Source organism: Vigna angularis, chromosome 5, assembly GCF_016808095.1.
Source record: "Vigna angularis cultivar LongXiaoDou No.4 chromosome 5, ASM1680809v1, whole genome shotgun sequence".
NCBI classification, from domain to species: domain Eukaryota; kingdom Viridiplantae; phylum Streptophyta; class Magnoliopsida; order Fabales; family Fabaceae; genus Vigna; species Vigna angularis.
The window spans coordinates 26,042,774-26,065,297 of record NC_068974.1 but is presented as its reverse complement, the minus strand read 5'-3'; the positions used below and the strand labels follow the sequence as shown (position 1 = coordinate 26,065,297).

Sequence of the window (22,524 nt, the reverse complement as noted above, 5' to 3'; positions counted from 1 at the left end):
ATTATTCTTAACTTTGGATGTTGACTACGGGACCTCTAACGTCTAATATGAATTACATGTCAAATCCCACCAACACATACGTTAAAAAAGTGCACAAATACCCCCATTTTGGAGGTCAATATAAGTTCTTTTTACCAACAAAACTTCAAATAAATTAATAAGTCAAATCATAATAAATTTGTCTAAAAATTAATTTAAAATATAAAAAAAACATAATACAATTTATCTATAACACAGTTTGTACAAAATACAGTTTGTCCAAACTATAACAAATTATAATCAAAACATAAACATCAACATAAAATAAGTATAATCTAAATCTAAACACTAAACCCAAATTGTCAAACGTTACAAAAAAAACAAAAATAATAAGATTAAGTTTATAAATGAAACGTGAACATTTTAAAGACAAAATAAATTGTATATGTAAAAGAAGTAATCCTAAATTTAGATATTTTTCGTCCCATAAGGACTAGTCCTAAGAGTGACAGTATTTAATGTCAAACCCTACAACTCTAATAAACATTTAGAAGAAAAAATATTAACTTTTTATTCATGTTGCGAACAAAAGGAAAAAGAAAAGAGAGAATAACTCAGGACCTCATACCAAATACATTATCCAACTTATACAATAGTGGATTAGTTTGAACAGGGTTAAGTTTTACCTAACCATAAATAAAACACAACCCATTTTTGTTTAATTAAATTTGGTGAGTTGAATGGTCAAATAACCCAACCTAGTAAAATACCCATAGAAAATATTACATCTAGAGAAAGAGTAAATGCAAGAAAGTCACTTACATTTCAATCTTTTATATATATTTTGGAACCTTGTTTAATTAATTTTTACATTTGTACTTACGGAGCCTAACGTACTATGTAAAGATGATTTTCATGGACTTCTTTAATTCTCTATGCATCAAGTGAGTTTTTTTTTCTCTTCTCGGTGTTCACCCTTTATGGATGGATGATGTGTCTGTAAAACACATTCTGACGCTCAAGTTAGTAGGATGCCTCATATAGCAATTGATGTTGTATCAAATGAAGACCAATCATTTACTTTAATAGGTGTACAATTTATACAATAGTTAATTATGGATTTGTGAACCCTTACCTACATTGGTTTTGTGGGTCATGGTCAATTTCTCTCATGAGTCAGTTGTCTGATTCAGAATGTACTAAGTTAAACAACAATACATCATTAGAGTATTTATGACCAATAGAAATAGGTTGGCTTATGAACGAGTAGCATTAAGTCGTATATACAACAATGAAAGAATTGATCTCATAAGAAAATGTAATCATGTGTTATTATGCTATTTATATTTTTGGTGTTCTAAACAATTTTGTTGTTTATTATTTAGAAGTCATACCATTATTATACGCTTCTTCTTTTCTCCTATCTTAAAACCTACCATTTTTTTACTTTTTGTATTTCTTTTTCCTTTTTTCTTTTACAAATTTGTATATAAACATATTTTTTTATTTTGTTTTCTAAGAATTTAATTAATGGATTTTTCTAAAAAATTTACAATTTTTTAAATTTTTATATAATCTTACATTTTACTTTGATGTATTTATTTTAATAGTATAATTTTTTACATTGTATTTTATTTGTAAGGACTTGACCTTAGTGCAACACTCAGTTTTTTCACTTTGTTCTTTTCATTCTGTTAAAATAGAATGTCTTAATTTTCAACACCAAGAGGGGGTGAATTGGTGAAACACAAAAACAATGTTTTCTTTAAATCTTTTTCACAAAGTAGATGTCTTTAAAAGCTTTCTTGAAACACAAGGAAAAAGACTTTGTAGTGCAGCGGAATATAGTCGAATGCGTGAAAATAAAGTCGACTGAATGTAACAGAGTAAGGATAGAAAGATTAAACAACGGGTTTTTATACTGGTTCGGCTAAGCCTACATCTAGTGTCCTTCCACCACAGGAAGCAAATGCACTATAATGATCAAGGTTTTTACAACAAGGCTTTTATAAAGACCTCCACGTCAAAAATATAAAACTCATTTTTAACCCTTTAATCAAAATATAGGCATACAACACACAAAGACCAACAGCAAGATGTCCCCTCTCCTGCCGTCTTCAACCCTTTGAGAAACCCCTCAAAGTCCAGAACGTAGCACGTCCTCTTCCTGTAGTCACAACAGGGCAACTCCAATCTTCACAAGATTGATAGAAACTGATCACGAAATAGACACCTCAAGTGTAGGTTGATCAGACAGTAAGGGCACAAAGATTCTTTCTCGTCAAGCAATCACCAAAGATGAACACCACGGTCTTCTTGATGAATTCTTGGAGCTTTCACACTTTCTACAAGAGATCAATAATCTGAAAGAAATCAATCAAATCGTTAGAATCACAAAAGTCTCTGCAGAAATCAAATTCGCGTCTATATATAGTTTTCCATAAAACTGACGCTCCTAAGTCGACTTTGCTACTAATAGAGTCGAATATCACAATTCAATTAAAGCAGTTAGCAGCAATCAATGCAGTTAATTGAATGTACAATTAATGCAGTCGAATCACAATAAATGTTTGGTCAACATATTTAAAAATATAGTCGATGTAACATTTAATACAAGCATTAACAGAATTTCAAAACTGTAACAGACTTAGTTGAATGGCTTGCGCACATAGTCGACTTTATAATAGTTAAAAACATAGTTTTGAAAAACTTTCTCTTCAAAAATTCTCACAGCACACTTTGAAAAGGTTTGTGCAAAGCCACGAGTTTTAATCGACTTACTTCATAATGAAGTCGACTTAAAACTGTTCTTTTGCTACACAATTTAAGTTCAACTAAAGTGCATATGGTTTTTCTTTTCCAAAACAATTTTCATGTAATCATAGATTAAATCTTACATATAACATAGTGAATTGCAATGATCAACACAACACAAACATGTTCTCATATATTCATAATCATAAAAGTAATGAACATGTAACACATAAACACATGTGTTATTAATTATGTGTTGTCATCATCAAAAACCAGAAACTCTGAGATTGTAGGTTCAGCTAAACCAGTGCTCCCCCTATCAACAATCTCAACACATTCTTCTCTAAATCCAAGCATTAATTCTTCCAACTCTTAAGCTTTTTCTTCAATTCATCTTTCTCATTTTTCTCTGCCTCTCTCTCCTTCTCCAAGGATTCCTTGTCGATAGTGTATTGTTGTTTTAAGCTCGCTAGTTCATTGACCATCTTTACCTTTCCCAAAATCTTGATCTCTTTCTAAGAGCTTCGTGATCTTGTAGTCGTATAGGAGAGAACGATTGTGAAGTTCGAGATAAGTCCTCATTATCATTTCAGGATTGCTTTCGTCCACTAACTTGCGTTCTTCTTCACTAGTGTTGAAGTGGACACATTGTTTTAGGACATATTATTTTAATCTTATGTGAGTATCGAGTAGCCCTACTAGTCGGAACTCCCCTCCAACAGATTGAGCTTAGACCACAGCCTCTTCCTCTCTTTCCTCCTCCCTTAGATTTTTGAAGGTTGGATACTCTTAGGAATGGCTACATGAGGAGGCTGGATATCTATAATTTGTCCCTTCAAAGTAGGAACCGAGGACCCCTCACCCTACTTATCAATCAAAAGTATCTTGTTCCTTAGGTTGTGGAACACATCCTCCTTTCCTACCTTTTATGCATGTTGCACCATCACTCCTACAAGAACCAACATATATTCATATTAGTTGGAATTTAATCCATAACCAACTTGGAATGATATAATCACCAGTCATATCATTCAAGGGTCGGGAAGATAGATGCATCTTAACAATTTTCCTAGTCAACAGTCGACATGGATGTTCGTCCAGGAAACTCAAAATTATCTTGTCCTCATCGGTCATATCTTCCCTTGACCAATTATGATACCTAGTTAGATTGTATGTCCAATAAAAGAGAAACTTAGGATTGTTATTCTCGTCATAATAATGGGAACGCCCCTTGTCGATCACCACAACCCTAAAGAAACCATTCTTAAACTTTTTAAAGGATTGTGAATAAGAGCCTAGTAAATATGTTCTCACCAGACTAACTAGAGAAAGCCAGGTAACTTGATGTTGAGGACATGTATTATAGAAATGCAAAAGGCATTGGGGCATGGGATTCAGATCTAAGGATTTCCAAACAAGCCGAAATGCTTGCAGGAAACCTAGACTATTTGGGTGTAATTGAGTAGGCGTTACATTTAAAATGCGTAGCACACACATTGTAAAGTTACACTTTACACATTATCCTATAAATTTGAAAAACATCATTATAAAGTTTCATCGTAGATCTCCTCTCTTGTCAAATAGCAACTCGAGAAAACAATTGCATTTCTTATCTGAGCTCTTATATGACATACATTATACGATCATTTCATAGGCACACAAACACAAACAAGTAGGGGTGAGCTAATGTTTACAACATATACACAAATAGTATATCAAATACAACAACAAACATAGCTAATAATCAACCTTCATAAATATCAACAACCATAACAACTATACTAACTTCAATTAATTGGTCATGTCTAAATATCAACTCAACTATGTCTTTATTCCTTTTTCACGATCTATTTAAAATACAAGATCATATATTTTAGAATCAGTCTAAGATAAGGCGTGACACTTAGATATGTGAACAAGATGGAAATATATACGTATAAGACAATGTGTTGTCAACTCTAACCTTTACAAGTTGTTTTGTTTATAACTTTCACTACAGAACTCCAAATGAGATGATTCTTGTTTTATTGGAATCTGGACTCAAAAAACTTTCTTTTTACTACTAAATCATAATTTTTGAACTACTATGCTAGATGCTGTTAATTTTCCAAAAATAACATTTTTCTAAGCTTCCTAGATGGGTTTTCTTTGATCTCTCTTTGGTTTAAGATTTTTGATTTATAAGTTTTATATTGTCCATGGTTCAAAGGGTAAGTGAGAGCAGTAGCTCTTTATCTCTCAGTCAAAACAAAAGCTTATACCATCAAGAAAGTAGGTATGCACCAAAATCGACCAAAAGCTTATACCATCCTAGAGAGAAGACACGAGAGAACCCACGAGACAGAACGTCCTCCCACCCACAATCGTCGTCGTTCACCGGAGTTGTCTCCGTCGCCGTTTGGGTCGAACGTTCCGCCATTTCAAAGCATTGTTCCTTTCGCTGTTTCAAACCATCGTTCAATGCCGAAATCACCATTGACGTGAGTTTTGAACCTTTCCACCATTCATTTTGCTGCAAGCGTCGTTGGAAGCACTGTCATAGGCGAATACCACCATTGAAGACGAAAAAGCATCATTTGTAAGTATACGTGCTTCGTTTTGGTTTTCCTTTCTTGTTGTTGTTTGGTGATTTTGGCTTACTTTAAATATTTGATTTTTTTTTATCATTTTGAGTTGTTCTATTTTTAGTACAAATTTACAATTTGTTTACACGCAAAATAATTTTTGGGGGTTTATGATTATTGTTCGATTGTTTTGACATATCTGTTGTATAATGTCTGCTTTGATAATCGTGAATTCCATTGGACAACAAGGAATGATGTTTTTTTGAATAATGTTTTTTAATGTTTGATTTTGTTTTCATTGGACAACACATACTTTTACTGTTAGAAAATAACCATGTTCATGAATGCAGCAAATAACAAGTTTAATTGACTCTTCAATTTGTTGTGGTAGGATAAAGATTCCATACCCTCTTCAGTAGGGTGCTCCTACATTCGATGTCGGTCATCCTTTTGGAATGATGGTTGTTGTGTTAGTCTCATTAGTTGAGGTATTGAGGCTGCGAGTGCAAAATAAATAGTATTATTTACGTTGACAATTTATAAAATAAAATAAAAACAAATACAATTTAGTTTCTATGTACTCAAATAAAAGAGTTTTTTTTATGTAAATCATAATAGAAATTTAATTCAACAAAAAAAATGTCTTTATACCATTATTTTACTTAATAGTTAAACAATATTTTCAATTTATTAAAATATACATTTTTTATTTTAAATAAAAAAATTATTAAATTCATAGTGCAAACTTAAAAAATTGAGTTTCATGTCCATAACTCTTTAATGTTAACAAGGATGGTATATGACAAACAAAACATACACTCTAAGTCACAAAATGAACTTAAAAAATAACAAGTATACCTTGTATACATCTTCGGAACAAAAGTTCGAATAACTAGGGACTTACGTTATGACTTTTGCACAGCAGGGTAGAGTCAGTTATAAATAAAGCTTTCCTACTTAAAAAATTGAGCTTCATGTCCATACAACTTTAATTTCAACAAGGATGATCTATGATCAACAAAACATACATCATAAGTCACAAAATGAACTTAAAAAATAACAAATATACTTGTATACACCTTCAGGACCAAAGTTCAAATAACTGGATGTTACGTTATGACTTTTGTATGCCGAGGTAGACTCAGTTCTAAATAAAGTTTTTTCACTTAAAAAATTGAGTTTTATGTCCAGACAACTTTAATTTCAACAAGGATGGTCCATGATCAAGAAAACATACACCCAAAGTCACAAAGTGAACTTCAAAAACAAGAAATATAGATTCAATACATCATGGGACCAAAGTTCAAGTAAATAGGGACTTGTGTTATGACTTTTGCACATGAGGGTACACTCAGTTGTAAATACATGCTACTTACTGGTAATCGATTATAGCCAGGTGGTAATCGATTACCAGAGAGTTTAATCCATTTTAAACTCTTTGTAATATTTTGTTATTCATAGACCATCCTTGTTGAAATTAAAGTTGTCTGGACATGAAACTCAATTTTTTAAGTGGGAAAGCTTTATTTAGAACTGAGTCTACCCTGGTTTTCAAAAGTCATAAGTAACTCCCTATTTATATGAACTTTGGTTCCGAAGGTGTATTCAAGGTATATTTGTTATTTTTTAAGTTCATCTTTGTTACTTAGGATGTATGTTTTGTTAATCATAGACCATCCTTGTTGAAATTAAAGTTGTCTAGACATGAAACTCAATTTTTTAAGTGAGAAAATTTTATTTATAACTGAGTCTACCCTGGTATGCAAAAGTCCTAATGTAACTCCCCAGTTATTTGAACTTTGGTCCCGAGCCAAGGTGTATTCAAGGTATATTTGTTATTTTTCAAGTTCATTTTGTTACTTAAGGTGTATGTTTTGTTGATCATAGACCATCCTTATTGAAATTAAAGTTGTTTGGACATGAAACTCAATTTTTTAAGTGGGAAAGCTTTATTTAGACCTGAATCTACCCTGATGTGCAAAAGTCATAACGTAACTCCTCAATTACTTGAACTTTAGTCTCGAAGGTGTATATAAGGTATATTTGTTATTTTAAAAGTTTATTTTGTGACTTAGGGTGTATGTTTTGTTGATCATATACCATCTTGTTAAAATTAAAGTTGTCTGGACATGGAACTTAATTTTTTAAGTTTGCACTCTGAATTTAATAAATTTTTATATTTAAAATAAAATATGTATATTTTAATAAATTCAAAATATTTTTTAATTATTAAGTAAAATAATGGTGTAAATATTTTTTTAGTTGAATGAAATTTCTATTATGATTTACATAAAAAAAACTCTTTTTTATTTGAGTACATAGAAACTAAATTTTATTTGCTTTTATTTTATTTTATAAACTGTCAACGTAAATAATACTATTTTTTTGTACTTGCGGCCTCAATACCTCAACTGATGAGACTAACACAGCAACCATCATTCTAAAAGGATGACCAGCATCAAATGTATAGTACCCCACTCAAAGAGGGTATAGAATCTTTATCCTGCCACAACACATTGAAGAGTCAATTAAATTTGTTATCTGTTGGATTCATGAACATGGTTATTTTCTAACCATAGAAGTATATGTTGTCCAATGAAAACTAAATCAAACATTAAAAAACGTTATTCAAATAAACATTATTTTTTGTTGTTGAATGGAATCCATGATCCTCAAAGCATACATTATACAAAAGATATGTCAAAATAATTGAACAATAATCATAAACCCACAAAAAAATATTTTGCATGTAAAAAATTGTAACTTTGTACCTAAAAACAAAATAATCCAAAATGATAAAAAAAATTCAAATATTTAAAATAGGTTTAATGTCTCAGTAAGTCCGTATTTTCGTCTAGAATCTCAAATAAAACATTTTCTTTTTTGGCGTCTCAATTGGGTCCTTATTTTTATAAAATTGAATTAAATAAGGTCTTTCCGTCAAATTGATCAGACGGCGTTAAGTATTGTGTCACTTGACATGCTGACAGTGTTGTTTTAACACACGTGTCATTAAAAACGTGGGTGAATTCTATTATTTTAAATTTTGAATTAAAAAATTAAGTTAAAAGAGTGGATATTCAATTATAGAAAGGGCAAAGTTGGCAAAGTTGGAAACTCAATTACAGAAGCCCCATTCTCTCTGAAATTCAATTACAGAAGCCCCATTCTCTGAAATTCAATTACAGAAGCCCCATTCTCTCTACAATTGCGATATGGAAATGAAATTGGGGAAATTTTGAGTTTTAGGGCTCGTCACTCATCCATGTCAAGCCCTGTTCATTTTTTACACAACAACTGAATCGGCGGCTTCAGAGGAAGAAACAAATCATTTCTCCTTTCTCGACCAAACAATTGAGCATATAAAAGAATTATTATAGTTAAAAAGAGAGGAAGGTAGCTGCAGTGAAGGGTGCTTTATTTTCTCAATTTCTTGCTTGATTTTGATGACTTGGCTATGAACTGCATAACCCATGTAACCCTCTCGTTTCTCGTTGAAGAAGGTGGCGGAGGTGCAGGTGGAGGTGGCGGTGCTCTCCATCGTCTTCGTCGTCTTCTAGTCGAACAACTTTGTGGATGAGTGACGAGCCCTAAAACTCAAAATTTCCCTAATTTCATTTCCATATCGCAATTGTAGAGAGAATGGGGCTTTCTGTAATTGAATTTCCAACTTTGCCCTTTCTATAATTGAATTTTCACTCTTTTAACTTAATTTTTTAATTCAAAATTTAAAATAATAGAATTTACCCACGTTTTTAATGACACGTGTGTTAAAACAACACTGTCAGCATGTCAGGTCACACAATACTTAACGTCGTCTGATCAATTTGACGGAAAGGTCCTATTTGATTCAATTTTATAAAAATAAGGACCCAATTGAGACGCCAAAAAAGAAAGGATCCTATTTGAGATTCTGGACGAAAATAGGGACCTATTGAGACATTAAACCTTTAAAATAAGTCAAAATCACCAAACAACAACAAGAAAAGAAAACCAAAACGAACCATGGGTACTTATATCCGATGCTTTTTCGTCTTCAATGGTGGTTTTCACATACGACGGTGCTTCTAAATGGCGCTGACAGTGAAACAAACGGTGAGAATCTTCAAAACTCATGTCAATGGTGATTTCGACGTTGGACGGTGCTTTGAAATAGTGAAAGGAGTAGTGCTTAAAATGGCAGAACGTTCCGCCCAAACGGCAGCAGAGACAGCTTCAATGAATGACGGCAGACACAACTTCGATGAACGATGGCAGACATAACCCGCGACAGTTGTAGGTTGGAAAACATTCTCTCGTGTGAGAAATTAAATTTTCAATCTTTGAAATCCTGAAAATGAAACCATTAAAACCCTACAACCTCAAATTCCTTGCATTTCTATGTCATTTAATTTTTTTTTCAACTAGATAATCAAAGTGCGACACGTGTGAAAAGTTTATCATGTGTCAAATTATCGTTATCCCAAATAAGGTGAGTAGTTTTCGGTGGTTCATGGACCAGCTGAATTAGCATGACGTCATGTACCAAAAGTTCTGGCCCAAAGAAATAATATAGAAAAGGAAAACTGTCCCACCCATGTGATTAAGCAGATTTATAATATAATATATTAAAGAATAACTCAATGTTAAAAACAATCAGCAGCTCCAAAGGCATTTTAAATCAAAGATTAGCCATGGCGAGAGGACTTGCTAAACTGATTTAGACTATTAAGTTAATCACTAAATAACCATTTAACTAAGTTCAAGACAGCTACAAAATATTAAAGTTATTCATATACTGATGTAGGAAAGGAACTAACTGTAACATTCATGAAAGTTTTAAGTATACATTACATACACGGCCAAAACAAGCTTCTGACAGCAGCAAAAACTAAGGCTGCAACGTTGGGAAAAGAAAGGAAGAAAGCTAACTGGTGCAGTAAAAAACTAATAAAGAAAATATACACCATTTGGAATGATTGGATGAACAACTTAGAGAGGATAGCAAAGTGTTCCAAAAATTTTAGAAATAAACAAGGTGCAGCAATCAACATAAGGAATTTGACTCTGCATGAAATAAAGTCCAGTATCAGTAAAAATTGGTTTTATAACAAAATTATCTCACTTTGTTTAACTTATATGAAATTAAAAAATAAACTAAGTACCCATAATCTTTTCAAGAATGACTGGTTTTCAATAATTAAACAAAAGATGTAGCTTGTTCCGAGGATAACTTAAAGAGACAACAGAATTAATTAAATGTCATTTAAAATGGTTTAAACTCACAAGGATCCTTTGGAATGTTTATTTACATCATATACTCCCGTGATGTCTCCTCATCACGATCAGATATTCTCTGATTTTTGACAGACCAAAAGAAATGACATGCTGCAGTCTTTCTTACTAAAGAATTAATAATGAAACAGCATATGCAATGGTTGAAATATTTTATGACAGCAGAAAACAACAAAGATTTACTACAAGGTAGGGTAAGAGTGAGAGAAGCTACCAGCCCTATGTTTGGACGTTTTCAATCAAAAGAAAGAATCAATTTCCTAAATTCATGTCTAATGTCTCGGTAACCTACATCCAAGTTCTGTGCATATTTGTATCATTTGATTATTTGGAGATAAGTTTGGTTGGAAGTCAAAACATAAAGTTGCTAAGCTGAAAAGAAAGGAACGGCAGATGTAGTGGTGGGTGGAGGTGGGGGAAGACAACTTTCATCATGGAAGAGAGGAAAGAAAGGGATTACGTTTTCATTAGAAAATAATGAGTATTTGCACTGCAGACAAATCATATACTGTATTCTGACTTAATAAAATATCTATACATACTCTGGTAAAATAATAGACTGAATAAAATACTAGAATCATACACTCAATACTTAAACATCGAACTATATTATCTCACTAATAGACTTTTTACTTACTAAACTATATCACTAGTGAAAGATTAAAATATCTGTTTCGGTAGGGTATGGAGGTCCCAGCTAAAACACTACCGGTTGTACTTAAGATTTGATGGACGTTGAAGACCGGACGGATGGACTCTGTTTGAAGCGCTTCAGGTTGAAGATCGGACGGGCTTTGCTCTAAGCGGGCGGACGTCACTCGTTCTCACTAAGACCGGACGGGCTTTTCTCCAAACGGGCGGACGGGCTCCCTAGTTGTCCTCGCACTCCAAGTTGTTCGTTCTCCCACCTCCTTCTCCAAGCCGAATGGGCGGGTACATGTTAAAGACACTCTGACGCTCAAGTCAGTAAAATGACCGAGTGGTCAACACATCAAATAATGCGTGTGTATTATGCATCGTGGTTAAAGTCATACTTGAGACCTTTATTTATACTAGTTGTGATGGGCTTTTACCTTTCGTCGGCCTAATGACAGCCCAATCACACCTTAACCTTTATTAGAGGCTTAATGAGTCATTATCGTTTATAATTTAACCATGTGGTCGGCCTGGTGGTTGGCCAGGATGATCGGCTAGGATGGTCGGCCTGGATGATCGCCCTGGACAGTCGGCCTGGTGGTTGGCCTAGATGGTCGGCCTGGATGATCAGCCTAGTAATTGGCCTGGATGATCGCCCTGGATGGTCGGCCTGGTAGTGCCAAGGAGACCGTACGGTACACCAGCCCCCCAAGCCCGGGCATGGATTTAATTATGCGAAGGGGTTCTGCACATGCTACTCCTGATAAAGACGGGTTCTCTGATTGTTTTTGTTTTTGTCCTCTCTGTTCGTTGATCACGATGGGTGATTGGAAAAATGGGTATTGCCTTTGTCAGTTGAGCTGGATACGCTATTGATCTTTCGATTAGTCACCGACCTACGGTGACGCCGGCCGAAATTTCCTTTGGTGAAGATCCACAGTCGCCAACCTACGGTGAGGCTGGCTGGGATTCCCTTTGGTGAAGATCCGCAGTCGCCGACCTACGGTGAGGCCGGCCGGGATTTCCTTTGGTGAAGATCCGTAGTCGCCGACCTACGGTGAGGCCGAAGGACCGGGTATTTGATGGAAAATTTTGGCTAAGTACCTAGAGGCCGAATGGTCGAGCTGTTGAGGCTGCATGGCCGGATGCTGGATGCCAAATTTGGCACCTGAGGCTGAATGGCCGAATGGTTGAGGTCGAAGACTTGTCTTGGAATGATGTTTATTATTTGCTAATATGCCCTACATGAATCCCAAATATTTAGTCGAAGAATTTGCCTTCATAAAATATTACATTTAGTAACATACAAATCAATGTAGGGCACAAGATGCATCTCTCTTTTTGACTCAAATATCCATGTTTGTAAATAAGTTTGTTTGTGCTCAAATGTGTTTCTAGAATATTGAATGGTTTATGGTTCAATAAATCCATAAATGGAAGCCCGACCTTGGTCCACAATGACTGTGTCTAAGTACCTATAACGAGATAGTTAAGTATAAACTAAAAAATAGCAATTCCAAGATTTAAATATAGAAGACAATGACAAATCTTACATGCACAATAGTTTTATGATTGAAATATTCCACATCTTATCTTCCAAAATGACCTTTAATGTATCATTTAGACTAATGTACCATAGGACATGACATTGGAGGCCAAGTACTCCTAACTCCCTAGTTTTACTGATCCTCTATTTAACCTGTTTAATTTTGTCTTGACCTTTCTAATAGGATCATCATTTGCTTTTGCCATGTCATCATCTTCATGGATAACAGGTTGACGCATGACCTTCTTCTCGGTACGGGAGAACTGAAATAAATATTTTCAAAGGTATGGATCATTTATTTATAAAATGTAAGATAAAAATGCTAAGAATGATCAATGATAAAGGCTAAGCTATAAAAGTGCCTAAGGCCTCCCCATAACTTAGATTTATGAAGTTGGCATAAGAACTTGAGCATAGAGATCTCGAACTTCATCAATTATCACAAGTGCATAATGGGGCAGTTGAGGAGCATCATGAATAGGCTGCCCTCTTTCAAGTTGTCATCATATGCTCACTACTCGTAGAGGATTTCCATCAACCATTTTATTGTTTATTTGAATGGATTTGGAGGTAAGTGAGAGTGGATTTGGAAGTAAAATTTGTGAGAATTAGTGTAGGATTTGATTGATTTGACAGATTTTGGAAGTAAAGCCTTAGAGTATCATAACGATCCATATTTTGAACAATCATTATAACCAGATGTTGAGTAGTGCTTTTATGATGAATGTGACCAAGTTAAACCATTAAACAATGTTATCACTCCTAATTTTGAAGAGCCCTCTTTAGAGGAGTTTTTGAGATTCCAACAAAATATAAAGGCTAGCCTCGTAATACTTAAGAGTCAGATTAGTCAGTGGGCTAGTAATGTGCATAAAATTGTTGATCCTCCAAGCAATGTAATTATCATGTTGTATGGTGTAAATGAAAGAGTTGAAGAGCTTGTATTAGTAGAAGATGACGAAAAAAAGCATGTGTTCCAAGATGTAGTGGAGTTTGTATTAAAAGAAGAGGAGCTTAAAGAAGAGATAGAGCAATCTAAAAATCGCATAGATTTAGATTTTGATTTATCACAATTTTCGGAAACTTATTCAACATGCACTTATGGTTATGGTTCTGACGTGTGTTCTATGTGTTGAGATTAATTGTCATACATCAAGTTCTTATTGCAGGTACAGATTTTTATTCACATGACATAATTCTACTGATTATTAATGATCCTGATAACATTCGTAATGCACCTTTTAATACTCATTGAAACTCCTATTCATATTGATATTTCTGCAATTGCTTACCATTCTAACATTGATGATGATTATGGACAATATTTGTAATGACCATACTGTCATTCATGTCTTAATTTTGTTTTTCTACAGAGAAAGTGAATGAAAGAAGTTTTGTAAATCAAAATAATAAATCAATTATCTTTGGCCGTTCTTGGGTTCTATCTATTATTACTATTTCCTTATATTTTATTTAGACTTGCTCTTCTGAAATGAATGTAGAATTATTAATAAACTTATCAATTATTACATGAAACTTAATTTTGGTGATATGGAGTGTTGAGATTGTTAACCCATTGGTCATCTTTGACCTAAGTTCATGCATTTAACGAAGTACAGCGCTCCCCCCTTCAGTTAGATTGATTTAATTCAAATGTCTTCAGTTAGATTGGTTTATTTGCATTGATTTTACATAAAAAAAATAAAAAATATTAAAAAAATAAACTCACCTATTTACATGAAAATTGTTCGAGAGTTTTATGAATTATTTTCTACCAGCCAACTTGTGGTCCTATTTCTTAGCATCTACACTTTCTTGACATACCGAAATATCTTTAAAAAAACAAAATCATAATAAAAACATAAAATTCCAAAAACCAGCACTGTTTCATACTCAGATGATATCATCCAAGGGATTTTTGTAATCCGTTGCAGCACACATCACATCCCACTGTAACATTTTAACACTTCAAATTTTACACAAGCTAATAATTGTTTGATCCCCCCACAGTCCCAAAGCCTATTTTGTAATGTGAGGTGTCAGTAAAGCAACCAACTGCAAGTGAAAATCAGTTTCAGAAAAAAGTAACAAAATTGCTTAACTTACTCTAAACTTACAAAGGTCTCCAAAACCTTGCTGAGCAGAGTGACACAAGAAAAGGATCAGTCATTGTTAATGCCCGATTAAATGCAGGGATGAGATGCTCCGTCGCTATAAAACTACCCTAGATACACTTTATGGCATTTGCCAGAACTCCTTCAGAACATTAAATAAATTCAAAAGAGAAATGGAAAGTATATATAAGTTTTAAATGGATAAGAACAAAATTAGAAGACTCTAATCAAAATTCCGTTTTTGCTTTAGCAGTTTTCTTCTATCCGTAAAAACAGCAAATGCAACTACTGTACCACCCTCTGTCTTTCATCACCATCCTCTTGCTCAACCTGACAACAAAAATCATGGTTGCAATATCAGATTTTGAACCAAAAACTAAATACGGTTAAATTATAGTATATCGATTTTATAAAATTAATTTAGGGTCATAGTATTTCTAAAGTGAAATAAAAGTCTATCTTAGTAAAGATTATTAGGCCACACACTTGAGATATCCAATTCTCAATGTGAGAAAGTATGTTGAAGATCTTACATTGACTTTAAATATGATCAAATTATAGTCTATAAATAAGTATGTACAAACCTCACGTTACAAGGTTTTGTGAAGTTGTTAAATTTGAGTTGAAGTTCACTTTTTAATAAAACTCAATTAACGTCAACAGAGAAGAAATCCACTATAATATGCAATGGCATTGAATTCGGCACTGTTTAGCACTCATACAGTTCACTTCATCATTCTTTTTGCTTTCTAAACGTTATTTTTAAAATTGAAGATGGAATGAAGTTAATTAGTGCCTTATTCTATAAACACAAATGCATATTAACAACACGTGTCAGAATGTAGCTTTGGCAAACCAAACACAACAAAAACTAGGTAATATCAAGTTCACTTTAGCATTGTTTTTGCTTTCTAAACGTTACTTTTAAAATTGAAGATGGAATGAAGCTAATTGGTGCCTTATTCTATAAACACAAATGCATATTAACAACACGTTTCAGAATGTAGCTTTGGCAAACCAAACACAGCAAAAACTAGGTAATATCAAGCAAGAAGGGAAATTATCTACAAGGATTTTATTCACATTATTGTCAGAAATACTCATCACGTGGATTAGACATGCATGTATAACATTATTGAAGTAAACATTGGATTAGCTTGTTAATAACTAACTTTCAAAAATAAAGTGGCATTGGCTCTATTTTCAGCTTTAGAAGAACAAAAAGGTTTCCACTTTCTAACAATCTATCTTGAAAGTTCTGAGTCAAGAAATTACAGTCTGGCATCGTTTATTTGAAAACAATATTGAAATTATTATACGCAAAAGTTCCTTTAAGTTAAGATGTTCAGATATTACTATCAAATAGCATTTGAGGTGCCGATAATATTTTCAAAGGAAACGTTGTATAATTACCTCAACAAGGACCCTTGTCTTCTTTGATTTAGAATCAAGGCCATTCTTCTCAAGTTTCTTTGAAGCTAAAATCATTTTCCTTTTTGCTCTACTCTGATCAACTGCTTCATCATCTTCCTCTTCATCATCCTCTTCATCAGAGCTTCCAGCTGCATAAGTACACTTTATCATGCTTTTGCTTTTCTAATGTGTATGTTTGGAACTTTTTCCAAATTCACGAACACAGATTTCTTCTCAATATGAGAGGCTCTCATACGCAACAAATAATGAAATAATCAACACACAATATAAGCACCTCACACAAATGAGCATTTCAAGTTCTACCTAAGCAGAAACCAGTTTTATATGTGACTGTTTATTGTATTTCTTCTATTTGAGGGGCTATCATTTGTGAAGACGTGATTGTAATCACTATACAGTTTAAATTACTTTTTCCCTTTTATCATCATCATAATTACAATAAGTTCGTGATTCAAAATGAAAAAGAACTGGAAGATCTTATTACTGCATCAAATCTTGAAGAAATGAAGACATGAAAATTTATTATAGAAATTATGCAGCAAACAAAATTCCAATCTGAAACTTAACCCTGAATTTGGGCTTCAATCAGGCAAAAGCAAATTTCTTGTCGAGAGACCAATTATACAGTTTAAATTACTTTTTCCCTTTTATCATCATCATAATTACAATAAGTTCATGATTCAAAATGAAAAAGAATTGGAAGATCTTATTACTGCATCAAATCTTGAAGAAATGAAGACATGAAAATTTATTATAGAAATTATGCAGCAAACAAAATTCCAATCTGAAACTTAACCCTGAATTTGGGCATCGATCAGGCAAAAGCAAATTTCTTGTCGAGAGACCAATTATTTAAAATAAAAATGGGAACACAATTCACTATTTCGTCACAAATAAAAAAATGACATCCATATACATTTCAACAAATGAAAAATACTCAATGCATGTTCCAAAGCTTCTAAACTAAATTTGACCATTTTAACCAACATCATAATTACCCTGTGACTTGTGAGTAGCAAAACCACCAAAATCCTCCATATCTTCTTCCTCTTCAAGTTCATCATATCCTTCTATATATTCTACCTCTAGCTCCTGTCCATTCCAAAACAAAAAATAAACAGATCGAAAAGATTAAACTCGTTTAAAAAGGTAAATTCCAAATAAGTTTTAAATGAAACATGATAACAGACAAAAAAATGGGTTAGTGGATACATACCTCTTCATCCTCTTCCTCAACAGGTTGAAGATTCTCCATATCAAGAACTTTATTGTACTCTTCAAGAGGATAATTATATATATCACTTTGTTGATAAACACCTTTTTGAAGGCGTTCCAATAGCTCTTTTTCAATAGACTAAATAATATTGAAAAGCACCAATGAGTAAAGTGAAAAGTGAAAAAACATACAATTTAATGTGTATGGGTTGTATGGGTAACATTAGGATTGACAATAACCTTTTCCAACAAAGCTGCTTTTTCAGCCTTCTCTTCTCTTCGAGCCTCTCTCTTTATCTGTTTCCTTGGAGTCGTCATTATTTTCTCCCTGCAAAACAGCAACCACTATAAATAATATGATAAACTGCTCATAACAATTAATTGCAACATCAGTTTAAAAAATAGAATCATAGATAAAAGATAGAACACAAAATGTATGACCTCACCTTAAACATAAAATCATATTCAAAATAATGCATAGATACATAAATGCGTATAAAAACAGACAGGAAGAATACCTATTAAGTCACAGCATTCAGAATTAACTCCAATAAGTTCTGGAAAAAGGAATTTATACTAAAATAATGGGATTAAAATTAATTAACTAATAATGATGTTGTAGAAAACTTAGAGCCTAGGGTTGCAACACAAATATAGAACAAATTATTACTAAATGCTCAAAATGGTTCAATACAAAAAACAAATCCCACGAGACCATCATTTCTACATAAACATGCATTGGTTGGTGCATTACAATATACAAGTAAATGATTTCATAATAGTGTTTGCTAATTAAACAAATATGGTACGGGAAAAAGACAGAGAAGGAAAAACCTGGACAACAGAAATAAATTATTACTAAACACTCAAAATGGTTCAATACAAAAAACAAATCACATGACACCAATTTCTCCCTCTCCCTCTGTATACATACATATACATACATACATACATACATACATATATATATATATATATGTATACACACATATATATGTAGTGTGACCAGGTAAACAATATTTGGTTGATGCATTACAATATACAAGTAAATGATGATGAGGCCCAGAAAATGAGTGGGCTACATGAAACCACTAGCCCATAAAAGTAGTAAGACAAGGTGTGGAAAAGTGTATGTGAGAAAGAAGAATCGGATGGCTGAGGTGGTATGACTTAGGGGCAGAGCAGTTACGGGAGAGAGAAGAACATTTGGGTGAATGGAAGTCCTATTTGTATTCGGTTTTGCTATTAGTTAAGAAAAAGGATGAATTCTGGTAAAAAAAAGGAAGGAACAGCTTGTGTTGCTCCAGAGGAGTGTAGCTCTGGGCAATGGGATTTTTATCCTTCTTGATTATGCTTTCATTAACAAAATAATACAAACATCCGTGTTTCCTTCTTGTAACATGATTTCTTATAGTCTTTCCTAATTAGACAAATATAAAGGAGGTAGAAAGAAAAGGGAAAACCTGGCCAATAGAAATCAATCATAAGCAAATAAGCTGCCCCTCTGGCACAAACTTATCCAAGGAATGCATATTGAAGAAGTTTGGAATGCAACTAGATGCCAAACTACCAAAAACACTGTTAGGGGCGGGCAAGTATATGAGAGAAGGAGGTATAGGAGAGAAAGAGAAGGGGACCAAACGGTAGAGGACAGGGGCCGAACGGTAGAAAGGGGGGAGCAAGATGACCGAACGGTTAACAACAGCAAGCTGGCCAGATGGTAGAAGGTGGAGAGAGATCTGACCAAACAGTGAACAATAGGGAGCAAGCTGGCCGAACAGTTGGAAGCAGCGAGGAAGCATCCTAACTGCTGTGACTGCCACAGCAGTTAGGATGGGCGGGAAACTAATTAAAGTAACAAGAGAGAGATTCAGAGAAGATATTCAACAAAGATATTCAAAGTAATAAAGCCATATATCAGTATATTATTACGTATAAGTTAAATATAGTAAATAAAGCTAAAGATATTCGTATCAGATAATTATAATAAATAGAGTTATTTTCTATTATTCAATATAAGTTAAATATAGTAAATAAGGCTAAAGATATTCGTATCAGATAATTATAATAAATAGGATTATTTTCTATTATTCAATACTTTTTGGGAGGGAATTAATTAGTATAAATAAAGGGGAAGCCTAAGGTTACAGGCATGTCTTTGATTTGTGAGTTTTGTAAGAGAGGTTATGCTCTGATGTAACTGACGGAGATCCTGCTCCCAGTTATTGTTTGTTTTCTTTGATTCAGTTGTTTCCATTTAATAAAAGAGGTTTATTCAGCTATTTTATATTGTTCCTTGTCTGAGAGAGTGTGTGAGTGAGCGTTGTAGTTACGTCCCATACTCGGGTATGTAACAAACACAAAAATTCAAAAAATTGGGTAAAAAATTAAGAGTGAGGAGTAAAATTAAATCTACAAGTGGGGATCCAATTTTTTCCCTAAGCTGAAGCAATATAACGTGTTACTTTACCCAAAATGAATTTTCAGCAACAGAATTAAGCATGATGATAATAGTACTAGTAGCCCAATTTTTACTTTGCTAGTCTGGCTTCTTTTATTTCAACCAAATTTAGCCCAAAACCAATATAATCAGTAACCATTCAATGAAAATCAGATGAAATATGGAAGGGTATTGAGGTTTTACTCCATGTGACAATCTCATTCATTCACAGAAAAATAATTTTCCTTCACACATGCAAAATTGCCTTTATCAGACGGGTTATTCAAATGATACAAAAATTAGAGCATCTAGACTACAAGCTACTTGCATAAGAATTAGGCATTGGTAAACATGATAAGATAAAACAAACTGAATATGAGAATATGATTTCGAACCTCGTCTTCAAGGCAAGTTTCCTCATACGTATCCTCATTTGGGTCATTTTAGTCAGTCGTTGCTTTATCTTGTGTATAAGAAGCTTGGGCCAATACATCTGCCAATGCAGAAACACATTTAACTTGACAATAACTAACCAGTAAAATGTTGAATACTTAAATATGCCAAAGACTGCATATATCAACAGTACCAGTTGTTTGTCTATGACTTCAAGTGCCTTCTCATAATTCCTAGGCAGCTTTACTCTTTCCCACAAATCTTTCGGCATGTGAGCCCGTTCTATAGTTTTCATGTAAAGATAAAACACTCCTGCAACACCCAATGCAAATTTATGATTCTACAAATATTTTGTCTTCAATTACCCATTTATTTTTTGCATTTGTCACTCGTGAAGATAACAATTTAGGGGCGTTCGGAAGAGCATATATGAGCTCATTTAAATTTATCTTCAGAAGTTATGCAGAAAGTTGAAGCTATCTGGTCAAAATTATGAAAGTGGCTGGCATAAACTCTTTCCAACAAATTTCAATAAGTTTTGCAGTGAAGCTTATTAAACTACAGAAATGTTTGGATAAACTTCTCAACGAGTACTTCTATAAACTTAAATAAATAAATAAAAAATCAACATTGAACACACTACAACTTCTATAAAAGCTCTCCTATCTAACTTCCCCATAAGTCGAAGTATACAAGTTAATATTACCTTCTGTAAAATCGAGAAATTTATCCAAATAGGTTATACCAAATTTATAATTCCACCAAAATGATAACATAAGCGTCGTAACCAGCACTACTACATAGTACAAAGCATCAATTCCAGCCAAAACAAAACCTATCTCCAAAAAGGCAAAAAAAAAAGTGTTTGTAAGCAAAAGTACCATTATCTTCTCGAATAGTGGCATATCGACTATTAGCCAAAGGGCACGAACTTCTGTTACAGACCCCAGTTACGTTGTAAGGGTTTCTACAGAAATTCCCCGTCGTAATTCTACCAGGAAAAAAAAGTGAACGATTATCTTGTCAGAGCATTATCAATAAAACAAAATCATAAATCGGAAGAGAGACTAAAGGAAAATCGAAATCAAAAAGTTAGGGAACTGCTTACTTGGCCAAATAACTGCAATGGTTGTGCCTGATAACTTGCCATATGACCTCGTCGTGCTGCATCGTAAGTTTTAGGGTTCAGCTTCGGCGGTGTTGTTTCACGGTGCGACGGTCGTCGTTTTACTGCGGAGTGAGAGTACTGGAGACGCCGCTGTGAACTACGAAGGGAAGGCTTTCTTTACGAGAGATCGGCAGTGGCCTCCGTTGAAACACTGTCGTCTGCGAATGCTTGGATGGGAGTAGGTTTTACTTGAGGGTTTTATTTGAGGTTTTTAATACAAAAAAAAAAAAGGAGATTGACCTATTAATTTTAAATATATATATATATATATATATATATATATAATCATAAAAAAAATTAAAATAATAAATTGATCAAAATATTTAATTATATAATTCATTTTAATTTTAATTGTTATGTTCAAGTTTAGGACATCTTTCACAGTTATTTGTTTTGATATTGACATATTTCAATTTTAAAATTTGATATCATTTTAAAAGGTTTGGTATATAATATTTTTGAGATTTCAACACAAGATTCTAAAGGTTCTTATTGTCAATTTAACATAAGAAATCAAATTTATTTTATTTAAAAAATATTAAAATTTAATTAAGTTCAAAAAATATAGAAAATAATAAATTTGAATATGAAAAAAACATTATTAGTTAAATTTAAAAAACAATAATTGATATAAATATGTGTGATGTTGAATTACCTATTGCCCATAAAAATATTACAACTACGCAATGAACTTTTTCACCGAAAAAAAATGCATTAGGACATTTAGAGTTTGATTTGAAATTATTTTGAAAATATATTAAGTGGAACTTGTCAAATTTATATTATCGAAATTTAACTTCAAATTAAATAATAAATTATGAATATAAATATATTTGCTTTTCAAACTTGATAAATATCCGAGACCGTCGAATGTGTTATGGGTTTAAAATAAAAATAATAAATAAGGTAACATCCAAGAATAAGTAAAAGAGAATAAAATTTGAAAAATAAAAATTAAATTTAGAAAAATACATATATATTTTTGCGAGACATCTTATTATTTGAAA

At 33.0% G+C, this 22,524-nt stretch overlaps 1 protein-coding gene across 1 annotated transcript; it reads right to left on the bottom strand.

Annotated features, from left to right (window-relative positions):
* Positions 1 to 14,825: 14,825 nt before the first annotated feature.
* On the bottom strand, positions 14,826 to 21,754 carry LOC108338959 (protein mak16). The gene is made up of 9 exons (XM_052877645.1): positions 21,458 to 21,754; positions 21,231 to 21,340; positions 20,543 to 20,661; positions 20,352 to 20,449; positions 17,757 to 17,844; positions 17,518 to 17,655; positions 17,300 to 17,393; positions 16,281 to 16,429; positions 14,826 to 15,197 (listed from the first exon to the last, which is right to left on the bottom strand). Exons 1-9 carry the CDS (start codon positions 21,517 to 21,519, stop codon positions 15,153 to 15,155), a joined length of 903 nt encoding a protein of 300 aa, XP_052733605.1. The 5' UTR covers positions 21,520 to 21,754; the 3' UTR covers positions 14,826 to 15,152.
* Positions 21,755 to 22,524: the final 770 nt, after the last annotated feature.

Coding starts and splice junctions, on each gene's coding strand:
- LOC108338959 (XM_052877645.1), bottom strand. CDS start 21,519: ATGCAGCACGACGAGGTCATATGGCAAGTTATCAGGCACAACCATTGC. Junction 21,341..21,457: donor CATTGCAGTTATTTGGCCAA/GTAAGCAGTTCC, acceptor TTTTCCTGGTAG/AATTACGACGGGGAATTTCT. Junction 20,662..21,230: donor CACTATTCGAGAAGATAATG/GTACTTTTGCTT, acceptor TGGGTGTTGCAG/GAGTGTTTTATCTTTACATG.